This window comes from Nuphar pumila, chromosome 13, assembly GCF_984573655.1.
Source record: "Nuphar pumila chromosome 13, dmNupPumi1.hap1.1, whole genome shotgun sequence".
In the NCBI taxonomy this organism is placed as follows: domain Eukaryota; kingdom Viridiplantae; phylum Streptophyta; class Magnoliopsida; order Nymphaeales; family Nymphaeaceae; genus Nuphar; species Nuphar pumila.
The window spans coordinates 89,611,431-89,631,132 of NC_143261.1; the positions used below are offsets into that span (position 1 = coordinate 89,611,431).

Consider the following 19,702-nt stretch of genomic DNA (forward strand, 5'->3'; position numbering starts at 1 on the left):
TTAACGAGCAGAATGTGTTCCTTCTATTGACAGTAAAATCCTCAACCCAAATGGCATTCTTGACATTATATGCTTCTTGTGCTTTCCATAAGTCTCTACTTGACAAGATGTGGCAGAAGCTAGCCAGGGCAGAGGTTTGGTGGAGAAAGGTCATAGCAGCCAAGTTTTTGGTCTTTGTCTAATGGTTCATGATGCTGTAAAAGAAAAGTTGGTGGGCCATGATATCAAGGTTTTTGATAGGATTTTCCAGCAATCATGCTATTAATGTTTTAGGAGCTTTCAGCCCTCTTATTAAAACCATATTTTCAGTGGTTGAGGATGTAAGAAGTAAATTCAAGAATTTGTATTATCTATTATTTTATTCTGTTTGCTTCTTTTTTGTGGTTGAATTTTTTTAGTTTAAGGCCTTTGAGCTAATTTATTATTCTAATAATGCATGTATTTTGAAAATAAATGGACAATAACCGTAACTGTAATGCATGTCCTCTTGAGAATAAATGGACAATACCTGTAACTGTTATGATTATTTCTCCTGTATTTATCTGATGTACTTTGCTCTATTTTTGTTCTACTTTTTTCATAACAGGTCTGTGCAACAGTGATATTTAGATGTGATATATTGCTACTTTTAGGTCCCATCGGGTTGGAGTTTCTTTTGGTATGAAGCATGAACACTTCCTTGCAATTCTTAATTATTGTCTTATCACGTGCATTTAATGTAAAAACATAGCAAGGAAAATTCCTGTGCCTTTCCTATAGCCTTGTTTCATTGTTTCCTTGAGATGCTTTTGCCTGTTAGATGATTAATCCCATTGGATGGATTTCAAGGCTTTCTTCAAGTTCTTTTTTTTCTTATGTTTGTTAGGCATCCAAAGAAGTGCATATATGTATGGACTCTCTCTCTTTCTCTCCGTGTTTATATATATATATATATATATATATATATACTTATTTGTATTTATATGCTTGTATATGTAATTCTGTATACATGTATATGTGTGTGTCTGCTTAGGGTGGACCAGGTGCTCCTGCACCCTTGTTGAAAATCATGGGTGCCATCTGCGTTTGCTCAATCTGAACCCATTTCCCCTGCTTGCCCCATATTGCACATTGAGTCATCTTTTTTGTATGTAAGAACATGATTTTTTTAGTCAGAAAAACTTTGGTATGTTATGAACCATTGAATTTTAAAGTTTTTAAAAAACTTATGTTCATGTCACAATCACATGATCAAAATCTCATCTTTTTCTAAACAATGGATGTAGGTCATACCTATAGTGTTAATTGACAAAAGAATTCAAAGGAATGTGAAAAGTTATGATCTCTACTAGATGGACACACACACACATATATATATATATATATATATATATATATATATATATATATATATATATATATATATATATATATATATATATATATAGAATCACTAGAATATGAGAACTAATGTGTGAACCGCTATTTTCATAAATTTTTTGTTCTTTTCTCTTGAATCTAACCATATGGATGTGATCTACTTGCTTGGATTTATAAGAACCCGCTCTTGAATCATCCAATTTTAATGCATAAAAGTAATTTTTTTAAGGTTTTAAAATCAATGGCTCATGATCTTCATAAATATTCAAGCATTCAAAAATCACATTTTTTTATAAAAAATACGTGATCCAATGGTTGATTCCTAGCAAATTCACCATGCCAAACACATCCACATGGTTCGATTTGCAACAAAAGTGTTGGAAATGCCCATATTTCTAGTTCTCATATTCTAGTTACTATATATATACATACATATATACATATATAGTGTTCTTAGTATCATAATAGGTAAATGTCTTATAGGGGCATTTTAGTCATTTCATATGTAATAAAACTGTTTATTAAAACAATTATTTTTTCTTTTATTTTTAGTTTTGTAATTTATAGAGCCATTAGGGGCTCTATGGTAAAAAAGACCATAGAGTCGTTGGGACTCCCAACGATCAGAAATATGACTGTTGGGAGCTCCCAATGGTCCTTCTTCTCTCCTTTGTATTGTATAAATAGGGGTGTGCTTCTCCCTATTCTTTAATGCTTTTGACTGGAGCATTTGTTCAATAAAGGTTATATTTTTTACCTTGTGTTGCCCTTTGTTGGCTATCGTATTGTCCCATAGTAGACTTGTGTTTGTGCACATTGTGATTGTGATATTATAAGCACTTTTTTCACTATTTCATTACATGGTATTAGAACCATTGGCTTCATGATCTTGTGGAAAGGGGCCATAAGTCATAGAGGAAAAGCTTCTTCAAAAGTGATTGTGTGTTCGTGGTGATTTAAGTGAGCAAAAGCTTCTTCAAACGTACTCTTACACACAATTTCCTCTTTCTATCCCTCTCTTTAAAAATGAAACATGAATAAAAAATCGATTTCTCCTTCAAGCTAAATGGCACAAATTACATCGTGTGGGCATTCGCTATAGAAAACAATCTCAAAGGAAAAAAACTTTGGGGATATGTGATGTGCAGGGTCCTGGAGCCATAACTTAAGCTCACCAAAAAAGGAGATAAAGAAAAAGCCTTAGATGGTGATGCACGTATGAAAGCCATTTAAGACAATCAAACTAAGCTAGATGATTGAGAAAGTAACCATACCAAGATTCTTGCATGGTTTATGAACAATGTTGAGCTTAAGATATGTGCCAACATTGCTAAATTTCGTAAAGCCAATGAGGCTAGGTTATTTATGAAGGGTATGTATACCCAAAAAGACCTTGCAAGACAATTTTTCTTGTAAGAAAAAATATGAACCGTCAAACAAGGTGAAATGCATGTTCATAACTATTTTAGCTTTCTAGCTCCACTATGGGATGAATTGACTCTTCTTGAACCCAAGTGGGTTGCAAGTGAAGATGTGGAGTTAAGAAGATAACAAATGAAAAAGAACATTTTTTTCAATTTTTACATGGGCTTAAGCCCGAATTTGAGCAAGTTAGATCTTCTCTTAGGTTAAAGGAGGAGATGAAGTATTGACCATTTCTAAACCCGGCAACCATGTAAAATCTTACAAGCCTCCATACTTTTGGAGGCAAAATAACTATAATGGTGGCTATAGGAAATCTATTTGTCATCATTGCCATGAACCGGGACACATAAGGCTCAATTGTCCCAAATTCAATGATACCTCTAAGAACAAAGTAGTTTCCGTTGAAGAGACCACTCTTCCGTTGGAGAGACCACTCCAAAGAGAGGAATCCATTAGAAAAAGAGAAGATACTTTTTCACTTTCTCAACTATCGGAGGCACTTCAACAACTACTTAAATCTCCATCAACTTCGGGGGTTGCGGTAGCATCATTCTCTCCTCCGGGTATGTGTTCTTTTATCCTTGATTCAGGAGCTTCTTTTTATAAGACTCCACATGAAAATTGTCTATCCGATGTGTGTACTAATTCAAAATCTTTGTATGTTTTCACTGCCAATGGAACATCCTTGGAAATTAAAAGTATTGGATCCTTAGATTTTTCTCAAAACTTTTGTGTTCCAAAAATAAGGGTTGTTACAAAATTAAATTTAAATATTTTTTTAGTTTCTCAAATATCATGGATGTGAAATCTCCTTATCATCTAAAGGATGCTTCGTGCAGGATCTCCGGTCAGGAAAGCCAATTGGGCAAGGCCATAGGAGAGGAGATCTCTACTTCATAGATTATTTTAATCTCCCTTCAAAATTATTTTGTAATTATGTCCAAGATAAAAATATTAAAACTTGACATAAGAGACTTGGACATCCCATCTATTCAAAGATGTATCTTTTCCTTTTGGGGGAAATTTTTTGTAATGAGAAAGATTTAATTTGCAAGGATTAGATTTTTGAAAAAATGAAAGTTATTCCATTTCCAAAGAGAACATTTGTCTCTAAAAGACTTTTTGAATTAGTGCATTCAAATATTTGGGGGTCTTCCCTGGTCATATCAAAAGGTGAATATTCATATTATATTACATGTATTGATGATTTCACTAGTTATGTGTGGATTTGCTTCCTTAATATCAAATTCGATGTATTCTCTTTTAAGGAATTTCATATGATTACAACAACAACAACAACAACTACGCCTTCATCTCAAAACAATTTGGGGTTGGCGATATAAACCAACAAAGAAAATCATTCTGGGTCTTCCACATGAATCCTTCTCCTCCAATTATTTCTATCCAATGCCATGTCCTCGGTGAGGTTCAAAGCATTCATATCCTTTCCTATCATCTCCATCCAAGTCTTCCTAGTTCTACCCCGACCTCTTTTAACTAATATATTTTCCCATTTCTCCATCCTTCTAACTGGAGCATCATTAGGCCTTCGCCGAATATGTCCAAACCACCGTAAACGATTCTCTCTCATCTTATTTTCAATGGGTGCAACGCCTACCTTCTTACGTATCTCCTCGTTCCGAATCTTATCTTTTATTGTATTTCCACACATCCATCTAAGCATACGCATCTCAGCTATACTCATTTTTTGAATATGATGTCTCTTGGCAGCCCAACATTCCGTATCATATAGTAAAGCGGGCCTAATAGTCGTCCTATAAAAGTTTCCCTTCAACCGCAATGACATTCTACGATCGCACAACACTCCAGTTGCACTTTTCCATTTCATCCACCCAACCTTTATCCTATGATTTACATCTCCATCAATTTCTCCATACTTTTGAATGATAAATCCCAAATACTTGAAACAATCATCCACTGGTATTTCTTGCTCACCAAGCTTCACTACACTCCCATCACTACTTCGTTGCTTACTAAACCGACATTCCATATATTCTGTCTTAATCAACTTAAAACCTCTCGCTTCCGATGTCTGGCTCCATAATTTTAACTTAGCATTAACCCTAGCTCTAGACTCATCAATCAAAACAATATCATCAGCAAACAACATACACCACGACACATTTTCTTGAATTGATCTCGCAAGCTCATCCATCACTATAACAAATAGGAAAGGGCTTCAAGCAGATCCTTGATGTAACCCAACCGTTATAGGAAAATTGGTTGTCACCTCTCCACAAGTGCGGACATTGGTTACTACTCCTTCATACATATCCTTAATTATACTAATGTACTTAAGAGAAACACCTTTCTTCATCATTGTCCACCAAAGAACGTCCCTAGGTACTCTATCATATGCCTTCTCCAAATCAATAAAAACCATATGCAAATCTTTGTTCCTCTCTCTATTTCTCTCAATAAGTTGTCTAAGAAGATGTATAGCTTCCATAGTTGATCTTTCAGGCATAAAACCAAATTGATTCTCCGATATCATGACAACCTTCCTCAACCTATACTCAATCACCCTCTCCCAAAATTTCATAGTATGACTCATTTCTCTCCCATGCATTTCCAAGCCTCGATAGGTATACCATCTGGGCCAACTGCCCTTCTTGATTTCATTTTCTTCAAAGCCTCTGCAATTTCTTTCTTTTGAATCTTGCGCATGAAGTCACGATTCATCTCATGAAAAGGAATGGAAAAGTTTCCAAGATCCTGAGCATGACTTCCATTAAATAACTTATCAAAATAATCTTTCCATCTCTCCTTAATCTCCTATGATTATGATTATTAAAAATTAATTTCAAAGCAATATTTTCATCCTTAGATCCGACTCGGGTGGTGAATACCTATCAAATGAATTTCAAAATTATTTATAACAAAATGGGATTAGTCACAAAAACTCTTGTACAAGAACTCCTCAACAAAATGGTTTAACCAAAAGAAAACATAGACATATTATGGAGACCACTAGGACCCTACTTATTTCTATAGATATTCCAAAAAGTTTTTGGGCCAAGGCCATTCTAACATCAAATTATTTGATAAATAGAATGTCCTTTTCATCGCTATAAAATGTTTCTCCACATGAAAAAATATTTGAAAGAACCCCTGATTATAAACGTTTGAGAATTTTTGGTTGCAAGTGTTTTGTATTCTTACATAAATGAGATAAATTATCTCCATAAGCCATTGAATGTGCTTTCATGGGTTATAGCAGTGTTTTAAAACTCGCCGAGTCAACTCGTTGACTCGGCTCGACTCGGCCCTCCAGCGAGTCAACCCGGCAAGTCAAACTCAGTTAGCCAAAACTCGGGCTTGACTCGGCCTGACTCGGGCGAGTTTTGGGATGTTTGAAATTTGTTTTTTGAGTTTCAAATTACAGTTGCGAAATATATAAGTACTTATATTTTAACAAGGGTTACCCTCAGATTTTGTATAAAAAAGAAAATAAAAATCATTTAAAGATAAAAAAGCATTTAAATCCATAGAATAAAATCGCCATGTTGTTCGAACTACTGTTCTCCCTGTGTTATCAACTTATTCTAGCAAAATATTTTAAAGAAATGATTCTCACTATATATGGAGGGTCAACTGTGCCTATCGGAAGTCACATTTAGGTTTCATCATCCATTTGTTATGTGAACAAGCATTGTACATATTCAAATATTAGTAGTCTTTTTATAGTTGTGCTATTAATATATTTCCTACATAGTTTTATACATGAGAAAATTGCTTATTTATGGATTTGTTAGAGAGGGAATTAAAACTTTTAAAACAAGCTAGCATATATGATTGGCCATTTTAGGAACCTTAGGTAGTAGCAGATTGAACTCATGGTGACCAAATCCTCTAATTCAAGTCATGAATTAGTCAAAGTGCTTGTATAGATATCAAATTCAATTATTCAAGCAAACCTCTATAGCTCTTTGCAGTTGTTTTTATATTCTTACAGACATTTGGAGACTGTTTACTCAAAAACATGGTTTCAGACAAATTATATATTGTTTTTCTTTTAAAATCAAAAGTTAACAAAACCCGGTCCGGGTCACCGAGTTGACCCGCCGAGTCACGAGTCAATAAAGAACGAGTCGAGTTCCGAGTCACGGGTTTTAAAACCTTGGGTTTTAGTGAAAACCAAAAATGTTATAGATGTTTTGATTTCAAGAATGACAAACTTTATGTTTCTAAGGATGTGACTTTTTTAGAAAATAAAAATGGACTTGAGAAAACTAAGGAAAAAGAGGAAGTAGATTGTCACTTCTTATTTGATCTCTTACCACAAGAAGAATTAACCTCTTGTGATGTTTCTTTAAATGATAATTCCTTGAGTGATAATGGTGATAATAATAGGCATTCAAATGTTGAAGTTACCGAATCACCATCAAGTAATGATGATATTATTGATAAACCAATGCAAGTGTATATCCGGTGTGAGCAAATAAGTCCTTCAAGTGCTTTAGAAAATATACACATGAAACCCCACTTAGGAGATCCAATCAGGTTTGTATCATATGATACTTTGACACCAAATTCTATAGCATGTGTAATAGCTTTAAATTTCTACTATGAACCATCACTTTATAATGAAGCTAAAAAAAATTCACGTTGGGTTAAAGCAATGAATGTAGAATTAGATGCTCTAAAAAAAGCTAAAACTTGGGACTCAACTTCATTACTCTTAGAAAAAAAACTATAGGATGTAGATGGGTTTTTAAGTTTAAAACCAAGAGTGATGAGACCCTAGAAAGATAAGGATATTCTTAGGAATATAAAATTCACTATGAGGGAACCTTTGCACCTGTAGCTAGGATGACCAGTGTTAGGACCCTCATAGCAGTTGCATTTATTTAAAAATGGCCCATATATCAATTTGATGTAAAAAATGTTTTTCTTAACGAGGAATTGAACCCTCCATCGAGATTTAGTATTGAAATGATAAAATTCTTGGACTTAAGAAGGCCTTGTATGGTCTTAAATAGGCTCTAAAGGCTTGGTATAATAGATTTAGTAGTGTTATGTCTTCTTCAGGTTTTCATTCCTGTTATACTGACACTGCTATTTTTGTTAAGTACAAGTATTAAAGTAGTCATACTTCTACGTTATGTAGATGATATGATAATCACTGAGAGTGATCAAGAGGGAGTTAGTGATATTAAAAATGTTTTAAAAGAAAAATTTGGCATATTTGACTTGGGTTTCTTGAGATATTTCTTAGGCATTAAAGCTGCCTACTCTCCACAAAGGGTACATTTGGTCTAAGATAAAGCTTGCTACTGACATTTGTGCTAAGTCTGACATTTCGGGTGACAAAAAAGTAAAAACTCATGAAGTGATCAAGTCTAAGTTAAGACTTGAAAATAAGACTCTCCTTGAAGATCCTACCTATCGTCAACTAATTGGGGCACTCACTTATCCATCACCAGACCATATATAGCTCATGCAATTTATTCTGTCAGTCTGTTTCAACATGCTTCGACCACTGTGCACATGAGTGATCTCTTAAGAATTATTAGATACATCAAGAGTATTATAACAAAAGGGTTTTTCTTATCCTCATTTTCTTCATTAGATTTACTTGATGTTGATTGGGGAGAAAATCTCAATGATAGAATGTCAACTATAGTTTTTTTGTGTTTTTAAGAGATTCTCTAATTTCGTGGAGATGCAAGATGCGGTAAAATGTATCTTTGTCCTCAACCAAAGCTGAATATCGCACAATGACTACGACAACAATGGAACATGTATGGCTACAAAGTCTTCTCAAAGATATATGAGTAATCATCTCCTCTTTACGATAATAAGAGTGTGATCTACATTGCAAGCAACCACACCTTTCATGAACGTATCAAACACGTTGAGATTAATTTTTATTATGTGTAAGATGAATATCTAAGGAGAACTATTATGTTGCCGTATGTCACGTCAGAGTTTTAGCTTGCAGATTTTTTCACCAAAGCTCTCCCTACACCTCGGTTTATTTTTCTTCTTAGCAAACTTTTGGTTGTTTCATCGTAAGTTTGGGGAGGAGTGTTAAAATATATGTAAACATGTATGTATATACCTATATATACATATAGTGTTATTAGTATCATAATAGGTAAATGTCCTATAGGGGCATTTTAGTCATTTCACCTATAGTAAAACTGTTTATTAAAACAGTTATTTTTTCTTTTATTTTTAGTTTAGTAATTTGTAGAGTCATTAGGGGTGCTATGGTAAAAAAGACCATAGAGTCATTGGGACTGCCAACGACTCCTTTGGGAGCTCCCCATGGTCCCTCTTCTCTCCTTTGTATTGTATAAATAAGGGTGTGCTTCCCCCTATTCTTTAATGCTTTTGACTTAAGCATTTGTTCAATTAAGGTTATATTTTTTACCTTCTGGTGTTGCCCTTTGTTGGCTCTTGTACTGTCCCATAGTGGACTTGTGCTTGTGCACATTGTGATTGTGATCTTGTAAGCCCTTAGTGGCATTGTTTTTTTATATTTTACGCTATTTCATTACAATCAATATATATATATATATATATATATATATATGGAAGTAGTACTTAAGTAAAATGAGAATTGACAGGGTGCAGTGATAGGTAATTTGTTCTATATCTTTGTGAATTAGATATTTAATATTACTGTGTTTTGTCAACTTTTATCTCTTCTATATTCTTTGACTTTCTATCTTTTTTGTTAATTTGAAGTTTTGTATGATATGGACCCTTAAACATCACTGCTTTATGAAAATTCTAACTTTATGGATTTAAATTCTTGTATTTTCTTTCAGTTTATTGTATATGTAAGTATATAACATAAATCCTGCTAGTTTTTTTTCATTCTTATTGCATGGTTGGTGCTAAATTTTCATTTTTGCTGGCAGATCAGGTCAGTGTCTGTGTGGAAAGCATTCATGTGCTGTATCAGCACAAGCTTTTTGTGCATAGGTTGCTATCAAATTGGAATAATATTTCTATTTGAGATTATTTTATACTGTTCTTCAACTTGACTGAGATGTTTAACGTTTCTCTTTTCTTTCTTTTTTGTTTTTGGGTGCTGTCGACATCCTATACTTATATTCCACAGGTTTTTCGGTATTGCTTGACTCAGTCATGTGGCAGAGACTTATTTGGCCTGAATTCGAAGTGTTCTGGTTCAACTCAGTGTTAAATCGAAGTTCTGAATGGGGTGTATCCTTACTGAAAATTGAGAATTAAAGTGATTAAGAATCATGTGATGTGGCAATTTTGTTTGTTTCAAAAAGTTTAGAGCTTGGTGTTCCTTTACATGATTTTTAGTCCTAATATATTTTGAATGAATTCCTAAAAAATATGGTATCACATAATTGCAAATTTGAAGTCTTACCTCATTCACTGATTAAAAAAGAAAGCAATGTGTTTTTAACTTTCCAGAACGGTTTTGGCTTTACAAAATATGTTTTTCTTGGAAATGCATCCAAGAAATTTTACAAGGAAATGCAGTAAATACACCATAAAGGTGGACTTAAACTCTGAATGTCTTCTGTTGTTAAAGAGGCCACCAGATTCTCCATTTGAATAACAAGTTTTGACCAGTAAGTGGGTCTTCTTAGATTTCTTCTGTTCAACTGAATCTTCTATTGTGACATCAAGCTTGTGCTTCTGGAGACTTTTTCATGAAATCCCCCATTGATGATTCTCTTGGTGCCCTCTTAACGATCAGCAGAGGGATTATCCACCATCTTACAATCTTGTTTTGATGTAGATTCATGTGAAGACCTCCAAATGTTTTCTGAAAGCCAAGGATCCTTGCAAAACTGAGTTGATCTCCCATTATGAACCTTGATTGTATATCCATCTACGAAAATCTCAAAGTTGATTTTAAACCCCACGGAGTGGTAGAAATCTATATGGCATTTGATGATTCTTTTCTATGATTTTCTTCCTATCAAGAGTAGCCACCACCATTTCATTTCCTGCATGGTTAAGAGATGAATTGTACCTTATGCCTAAGCCTCCTTTGTTTGTTCAGAAGGTGACGAAGTTCCACTTTGCAAGAGGGAATTTTACAGTATACCTTAAAAACACATAGAGCATGTAAATGTACACTTGGATTAATCAAAATTAACCAGTGTTTCAACCACTGTTAAGGCTTTTGTATCATGTGAAAGGGTTAATAACGCCCTTTCTCATTTGCAAGCTCTGCCCAACAGCGAACTCCTGATCAGAATCTGTCCTCCCTTTTGTTGGTTGTGTACTGCTTTCTTGCTTGGTACTCTGTATTTTGATGTTTAGCAAAAGTGGGTTCTCCCATTGTTTCTTTTCTAGTTAAAGATTATTACATAAGTGTTAGTGTGTATGTGAGTGAGTGTGTGTGTGTATGCGCGTGCACTGGTATCTCATGTAAACTGCATTTTTGCCAACATCTAGCTGTTATATTGACTCATTCTTGTTTCTGTACTAGTAGCAGTCACAGTTGTCCTTGTAATGATGCTAGTTCTGCTATTGCTACTCATTTGGCTTGACCTGCACTTGTGTCACATGTAATACGTGGTTATGATTGATCATGTCTATGTTTCTCTTTGACATGTACTGTTATTCAGTCTCATGCATTCCACTGGTATTTCAGTTCAGCTCTTCCTCGGTCCTTGCTTGTTGCATATCCTCTATGCTTAGTAAGTTTAATCAGTGAATCTTTTCAACTCTTTTCACCATATTATTCTGTCCTTTGCCACCATTCCTTGGTGTATTTTAGTTTCTGTATTAACATGCTTGATTGGTAGCCATGGTATTAGCTGCATATGAAACTTTTATATTTCTGGTGGAGTTCACGTACATTTGGTGGAGAAGCTTGTGAGATTCCTGGTAAATAATAGGTGGCCTGCAGGAAAGATAATTTGTATACAATTTCTTTGTGACCTCTATGCAACATATACCTGTTAAATGTTTAGAGTAGCAATCAGCAAGACAGTCATCCTGATGTATGATGGTTCTTTGTTGTACAAATTTCTATATTTTAAAACATAAGGCACAAGTTGAAATTATCTGAATCACTTCAATCCTCATGAATTAATCTGTCTGATAGAAATCTGAGCCTCAAATCTTTCTGTTTTAATCTTGACAGAGATATTCTGATAATATGTAAAACACTAGTGTTTTGTGTTCTTGCTTTTATGAGTTTATGAAATTCAACGGATCCATTCTGGCGGTTTACTGCAGGTGGGGATGCTGATTGACCGGAGATCATTACCATATGTTCTCCCGGTTTTCTCATTCATCATGCTGTACTCAAAGCTTCCTCACAAGGTGTTATTCCCTATTGAGATTGAATTTGAGACTGTTCTAGGAAAAAATGAATGTTAATAAAATGTTGTATGCATGTTCTTCACATATTGTTTTATGTGACAGGAGCTCCGATTCATCATTGCATCAATTCCTATGCTGAACCTGTCTGCAGCCATTGCATCTAGCAGGATGTATGTTTGAAGTTACACATCTTTAATGATTAGCATGCATGTCTTTGTTGTTTGCTCAAGTTTTTAACTTAATTGTGCTTTAAGAAATTTACAGATCTTATTTAGTTTGATGCTTATACATGATCCAGATTCTGACTGGAAGCCAAAATTATCATATCCACACATTAGAACTGTTACAATCTTTTCATTTGGGAGCTTGTCCACTTCAGAGATGACAGAAAGTATGATTTGTTCTTAGGTTGTAAAGCTGAACTGATCCAGAGAATAGTTTGTAAAGGATGAATCCAAATTGCAAGGAAGTTGCTATTGAATATAGAGCCCAATTGATAAGAGCAGCACCATAATTTTTGCTACTCCAAGAAAAAGGGTTTCTGACTTACTACAATACCTTCTGCATGTTACTGACTTAGTACTCTGAAGACATAAACTCAAAGTTAATGCCCAGAGATGACTACATGGATTAACATATCAAATTGACATCTATAAGTTCAAAACCTTTATCTATTAATCCTCCCTCTACTTTTGCTGAATTTTTTCAGCATCTCCAAGTTATTCAAGCTTTCTAAGATCCCTAATCTTTTCATGGGTTTAGACATGTCTATCTATCAATTTGTTCCTTCTTGGGCTCCATGCTTGGATAACACTTATTTCATGACTTTTTCCATGCAATCATGCAGCCTCTAAGGGCATGTTTGCAAACTTATAAGTATTTTCTCAACTGTGAAAAAGTAACATTTTCTTTTCCAAGTGAGAATGTGTTTGATAAGGTTTGTGAACATATGAATCCTTTTCTCATGGAAAAAGAACTTTTTGATCAGATTAGAAAGTTTACCCAGCAAGGTATTCCCCACCTCTCACCTTGTGGAAACAAATCATGGGCTACTCCTGAAATGTGCGAAAGTAGGTCATAGGTCCGCAAACATGCCCTAAATCTGGCCATGACATTGTATTTTGTACACCTCCAAGCACAAATGGTTTGCTTAAGGTGTAATATCGCATATTTTCACACTTAGTCATTTTGTGATTTTTTGAAATTTGGCTAAGTATAGAAGAAAAATCGGTAGATTCTCGATTTTAGGCCGATGCTTTTGAGTTTGGGATTGATCCAGGTCTCCTTGTCAAGGCCTTAACGAGCCACTTAAAACGTGAGAAAAAGTTTTATTTTAACCTTTAAATTCAAGTGAAATTCGGGTTATTTTTAGGCGAATTTTGGAAGCGAAATTCGAGTTATATATCGTTGGATGCGTCTCAAAATTCTGAGTATAACGATATTTTATTTTCCTTAATTTGGGCTATAGTTGTCTCGAAAATCGCATTTTTTAAAAAATTGAGCAATTTGTCGGTTTAGATCCGGATTTGGATTGGATCGGATCTGATCCAAATTAATATAGATCTGGACTCTATCCAAGACCCATAATAATCTGGATTGGATCCATCTCAAGACCGATTTGGATTTTTGAGATGAATTTGGATCTTGGACCCAGATCCAGATCCAAATCCATGTCCAACGATTTTCCAACTTTAAATTCATTAAAAACCTTTAAATTGAAGTTAATTAATGTTGAGAAGCCTCCCAAGTTAATTTGGTAATTTTTGGAAGCTTCTGGAAATTTATTTATTATTTAATATTAATAAATTAAATAATTAATAAATTAAATAATTAATAAATTAAATAATTAATAAATTAAATAATTAATAAATTAATTCAACATAAGTCCAAAAATTTAATTTAACATTTGTTTAGGACTCTAAGTAGAGCCCTTAAACCATATAAAATCACTTTAGAAGTGTTCTAGTTCAATAATATAAATTTTTGAAGTTTCTAGGTATTTATTTATTAATAATAAATAAATAATTTTAATTAATTCCGCGATTTATTTTTTTAGAGTGTTTAGGGCTCTTTATAGAGCCCTTGTTTATGCCTTAGAAGCTTTAAGAAAGACTTTTAAAAACACTCAAATTGGAAAAGTCAACTTTAGAGTTTCAAAAATTTTGAAAAGTGAGAGTCCTAGAATTTAGCTCCAGCCCTCTCTAGAAAGGCTAGATGGATAAGGGGGGGGGTGTCACCCCTATTTTCTCTATAAAGAGCCTAAAAAAAAGAAATAAAGAGAAAGAGAAGGAAAAAAAGGAAAGAGAGAGAAAGAAAGAGAAAAGAGAGGAAAAGGGAAGAAGGAAGAAGAAAATGGCTTCTTCTCCAATCATCCGACGTTTCCACCATCGATTCATATTTCTTTTTCGATCTACGGTTAAAGTACGGGCCTTTCTTTTGTCTCGGGTGAGAAAAAGAGCCTAAATAAGCTTTAGGCAATGTTTTTATAGGGAATCGTGGATTCTATCTTGATTTTTCATGGTTTAATCCATGAGAATCGATGGAGGAAGGCTTAGATCATGTGGTATTTGTTTTCCTACGATTTTCTGCAAGTTTTTATGTTTTTTTCAATATATATATATATATATATATATATATATATATATATATGTTTTTTCCTTGTATGGACACTTTGAAAAGGTTTGGATAGTTTTATTCTATGCTTTTAGTCGGTAGATCTCGACAGATCTGGCCACTATGATGATGGGCAGATCTGGTTAGATTTGTGCCCCTATCCATGCTGTCCGTTCTAGACAGATCTGTCTTCTGGACAGGTGTATATATATGAACAGGTGGACACGGGGATATGGTTCTTAAAACCGAACCAGATCTATGGAAATAAAAATATATGCATATTCAGTTAATGTGAAAAGTTTGGATTTTTGATGGTTTTTGGTTCGGGTCAGGAGGGACAGCTGTCCAGTCCCAACCTGGACAGTTGGCTGGGATAGGACAGTCAGCGGTCCAGATGTGTGCTGGACCACTGTTAAAGTGGAAAACATTAATCACACACACACACACACACACACACACACACACACACACACACATATATATATATATATATATATATATATATATATATATATATATATATATATATTCCCAGCCGACTGATCGGCTGGACTGGCATAATGTTAAAAATAAATAAATAATTTTCCTTCAAAAAAAAAGAAAAATTTCTTTTGCAGTGAGGGCTTGCGGTCTGGTCAGCAGACTTGGCTCGGCTGGCCAGGCCTGGCCACATGCTGACAGGCCTGTCAGGCCCAGCTGAACCGAGTTCAGCTGGCCTGGCCTGCCAAGCCGCTAGGCCCAGCCGAGTGAGTTCGGCTGGGCAAGCACCTTATAATTTTTTTTTATAAGGTATATATATATATAATGGCATCAAAATTTGCATATATGTAAGATGCTAACTTGCAATAATGTGATTTATCTTTGACCTATAAAACAAGCACAAATTATAATTTAGTGTAGATAAAACATTGAATGTCATGATCGAGGAATCAGTTTTAGTTTTTATATTACATCAATTTAATATAAGTTTACATCTAAAGATATCATATCTAGAAAAAGATAGAATGCTCTCTTTATCTATATCTGTTATAAGAAAAGCTGAAAATCCACTTCAAATGTCTGCTCATATATAACAGCGTGCTTGTGAAGATTTCAAGTGTTTTATATTGCCCAGCAATATCTTTGTAATAAAGGATGGTGTTGCAGATGAAATTGATGATTATAGCTATCATTTTTACTCATCTGTTGTATATATATAGCATGATTCCAGCTGACTGAGTCGGCTGGACAGAACTGGGTCGGTTCAGCCCCAACTGACTGAGCTCGGCTGGGCTGGGACCCTGTCAGCGAAAAAAAAACCAGGAAAAATATTTGTTTTAAACAGAATCTTTTTTTCTGTTCAGCCATTAAGGCCCCAGCCGACCCACTGTCGGCTGGGCATTGTTGGCTTTAGCCCCAGCCGACTACACGTCGGCTGGACACTTGTTCTGGGCTCGATGTGGCCCCAGCTGGGCAGGTGCTTATAAGAAAAAAAAATGATAGTTGACAGTTTATGCTCAATCTACTTGACAAGGGAAAAAGCATAAAGATTAAAGAATGCACAAAATTATCCATAAAGTCTAGTCACATGTTAAATATATATATATGTTCCGCTATGTATTTTAAATTTCTAGATTTTGTTAGGTGTATGTACTTTGATTTTAATCTATGTCACACAGACTCGGCTCCAAGGTCGCCGCACCCACGTCGACACGCACCGACACGGGTGCGGCTTGGACTTGGTCAACCTGACCCTGGGTGCGGTCAACGCACTCAGGGTCATTTTGGTCCATTTTTTGGATTTTTTTTAAAACAAATTTCTGTACTACAGAATTTAAAAAAAAAATTCTTGGGGGGCGGCGCTGCCCCCCTATAACCCCCCACCAGGGGGTGGCCCCCCTGGACCCCCGCCTGCGCCGGGGGGAACACCCCCCTCCTGTAAGGAAAAAAACCCTGAATCAAGCTTCACAACACATCACCTGTCCCCTAATGGGCACAACTTTGACCGAGTCTTATATATATATATATATATATATAGCCGAGTCATCGTGTCCAAATATTTTGAAATTGCGCCGCACCCGCACCCATATGACATAGATTTTAATACTTGCTAAGAATGAAACTTTTCACATACGTTGATTTGGTGTGATATGCTTAAGCAATATGTTATTTCAAGCTTGTTTCAAGTGCATGTGCATGCATAAAGTGAATGTGTCCAGTTATGTTTTTTAATTAGACTTGGCTTATGTATGCAAAAGAATGGAAGCTTCATATGTTGGCACTTGGTAAATCGTGCTCAATCTAATTACTATTGCATGCTTGCTTTCTTGGGCATGAGCATACATGAAGTTGAGGTGCCATTGTGTGAATCTACTTGCATAAGTATTCACATGTTTTAAGTGAAGTGACTCATGAATGAAAGTATGCATTGAACATGAAGATGTGTATTGAATGAAAGCATGCATTTAACCTGAACATGTGAACTCATGCGCATGCATACAAATATTATTGTTGTTCATGCACATCTCTATATTGGCATGCATGATTGTGCATTGAAAGGCATGCATAATGACTGCATAGTAACTTGTGATTGATGATTTTTGCATAAGAATGCATTGATGATCAAATTGAATCATCTTAGGTCGTGCGAGCCTTGAGCATGTGTTGCTCTTTGTTTAATATGTTGTTATGCATTGCAAGAATCAAGTGTGATATTATTGTTTTTATTGCACTGTTTTATGTTGCCACAGGTTGTGATCTCGTGAAACGCTTTGCATGTGCATTTGTGAGCTTGTATTATTAATTCTGCATGTTAACTTGCAAATTAAAAGAGATGAATTAATAAAAAGATAAAAGAAATTAAAGAACAATATAATCTACGTTTTTTTGATGTCCCTTCTATAATGTGAGAATCTTGGACATTGTGGTTTTGTTAACCATGAGGATACTAAAACTCCGTGTGTCTTGTTTTTGGCTCATGAACTCGATATTGAGGTTTTCTCCTGGCCACGGTTTTAGGGAGAGTCCACCACTTTGCCTGGGGGTAGTGTGTAGACACATCTATTATTTTGGTATATCAAGAAAGTGACATTATGGTTGTTGATTTTCATAGTATCCCGACATTGATTGTTGATTTTCAATGTTTCGATGGATGGTGTTGATTCCTGATATCGGTCGAGGGCTAAGTTTGAAACCTAGTAATAAAATACAACTTGTGTGCTAAGTTACCCTGAGAACCCTACTTGACCTCGAGAATTCTTACCCGTTTGGAGTATCCGCGGACAACAGTAATTAAAAAGAGAAACTTAAATTGTGTGCATCTAATAGGGACATGTATATGAAAAGAAAACTCTGATAAAAGATAATAATTTATTCATGCAATGCACTGAAATCATGATATTCTTGGTATGTATTAGATTATGCATATTTATTTGTTCTCTTAATTGTGATACATTGGTGAAGGCTTGATGTTTATTCCCTAATGCATACTAAATGTTTTTATTGCTTAAATTGTGCTCTCTGTTGTTTTTTAAATTGTCCCTCATGCTTAATAATTGTTTTCCATTGCATGAATAGTTAATTGAATCATGAATTTGTCATAATTGTATCTCTTTAAAATATTGTATGAATCTTATTTATGTTCTTTTTACTTATTTGTTTCATTAGAGAGATTCGTACACAGAATTCTTTGGATTCTGACACCCCTACTTTTGTGTTTTTCGCAGTCTCAGAAGTTCAGTGAGGCGACTTGCTTAGAGAGGAGCTACGAGAGGACCATACGATGACTTGATAGATTCTTTTGGACAACATCATTCTTTTTTTTGCTTTATTTACATTTCATTTGCTTATGTCTCAGACTATTTGCATTTTAATAAATAAAGTTTAGTTTGGTTTGAAAGATGAGTATAAGATCCCTTATGGTGGTGGTTGTGTTTAACTGTAAGCGCTCCAGGTTGTTGGAAATGTTTATGCACTTGTTTAAATTTTTTTTTGCCACTTTTTTATGAGTACGAGTTGGGTTCATTACGTAAGGCATTAACAACTTATCCTCAGTAGATTGAACATGTGTCAATGTACTCTACATAAGAATGACCATCATTTGCAAAAAAGGAAGTTTCATGTTTGTTCTGTTCAAGTACCTTGAATTGCTGTGCTCACCTTTAATGTTGGTGAAAATGAGGTGTGCATAAGCTTTTGGCTGCAACAAATTGAAAATTTTGCAACCAGTCTTCGATATTCTAGATTATTTATTGCATCATCATCTTTCTCCAAGTCTATGATTTTCTTCAATAGGAGTGTTGACTCCATATACCATTTCAGTCTCTTTGAAATGAAAAGGTTGATCAGTTCATAATATGACAACAATCCCTTTTTTTATTTTGTTCTCCATGCCAGATTTTTCTATATCTCTATAATTAGCTTCATTCAAGTTACTTTTGTCTCATGATTGATTATACTATCATGAGCTTGCAGAATTACAATGGCAATCTTATCCAGATGTTCTGTTATGTTTTTACTGGTCAAGAACATTTTTATACTTTTGCATATCTTTTGCTTTGTTCAATGTACTCTTTTTTGCTGTCATTATAATTCTTCTTTGGTATTTAGGTTTTATGTGCCTTATTATTTATTCTAACAAGAATTTAGCTTTCCTTTCTTATTCTGCTTCAAATTTATGATGTCAAAGCACAAAAGCCAATCTCTAGGGTTTAATTTGTGCACTTCTCATGAATTCCTTCTGTGTTTTGCCTCACTCTACATCTGTAATTACTGATATTGAGTGTGATATTAGCAACTGTGATGGGCCTTTTTGAGAAGTTCTTGAAAGAACGTTAAAATTGTGTATTTTGTTGATGGTCATGTGTTCCTTGTTCAGTCTTCATCTACTGGATGAAGACACTTATTGCTCTATGCCTTGTGCTCTTTACTAGAGGGAATCCAGACAACACATCATGTTCCTTTGGATAATTTAAAAAGCTATAGATACGGGACAGCTGATATCAGTGGCTTGCAATGGGCATACGGTGGCAAG

General features: G+C 34.8%; 1 protein-coding gene across 5 annotated transcripts in view; it reads left to right on the top strand.

Moving 5' to 3' along the window:
- ALG12 (homolog of asparagine-linked glycosylation 12) overlaps positions 1-19,702 on the top strand; it is an 84,492-nt gene that overhangs the window by 48,259 nt on the left and 16,531 nt on the right. For 4 of the 5 annotated variants that reach the window (XR_016427215.1, XM_089984854.1, XM_089984855.1 and 1 more), the window contains exons 9-14: positions 587-658; positions 9,678-9,741; positions 9,881-9,984; positions 11,376-11,447; positions 11,992-12,078; positions 12,181-12,248. Coding sequence is in view for 4 of the 5 variants with exons in the window: in XM_089984854.1 (XP_089840980.1) it covers positions 587-658; positions 9,678-9,741; positions 9,881-9,984; positions 11,376-11,447; positions 11,992-12,078; positions 12,181-12,248 (467 nt within the window). In the remaining variant the exon portion in view is untranslated. The remainder of the gene's footprint in view (positions 1-586; positions 659-9,677; positions 9,742-9,880; positions 9,985-11,375; positions 11,448-11,991; positions 12,079-12,180; positions 12,249-19,702) is intronic. The other variant, XM_089984857.1, reaches the window with a different exon arrangement.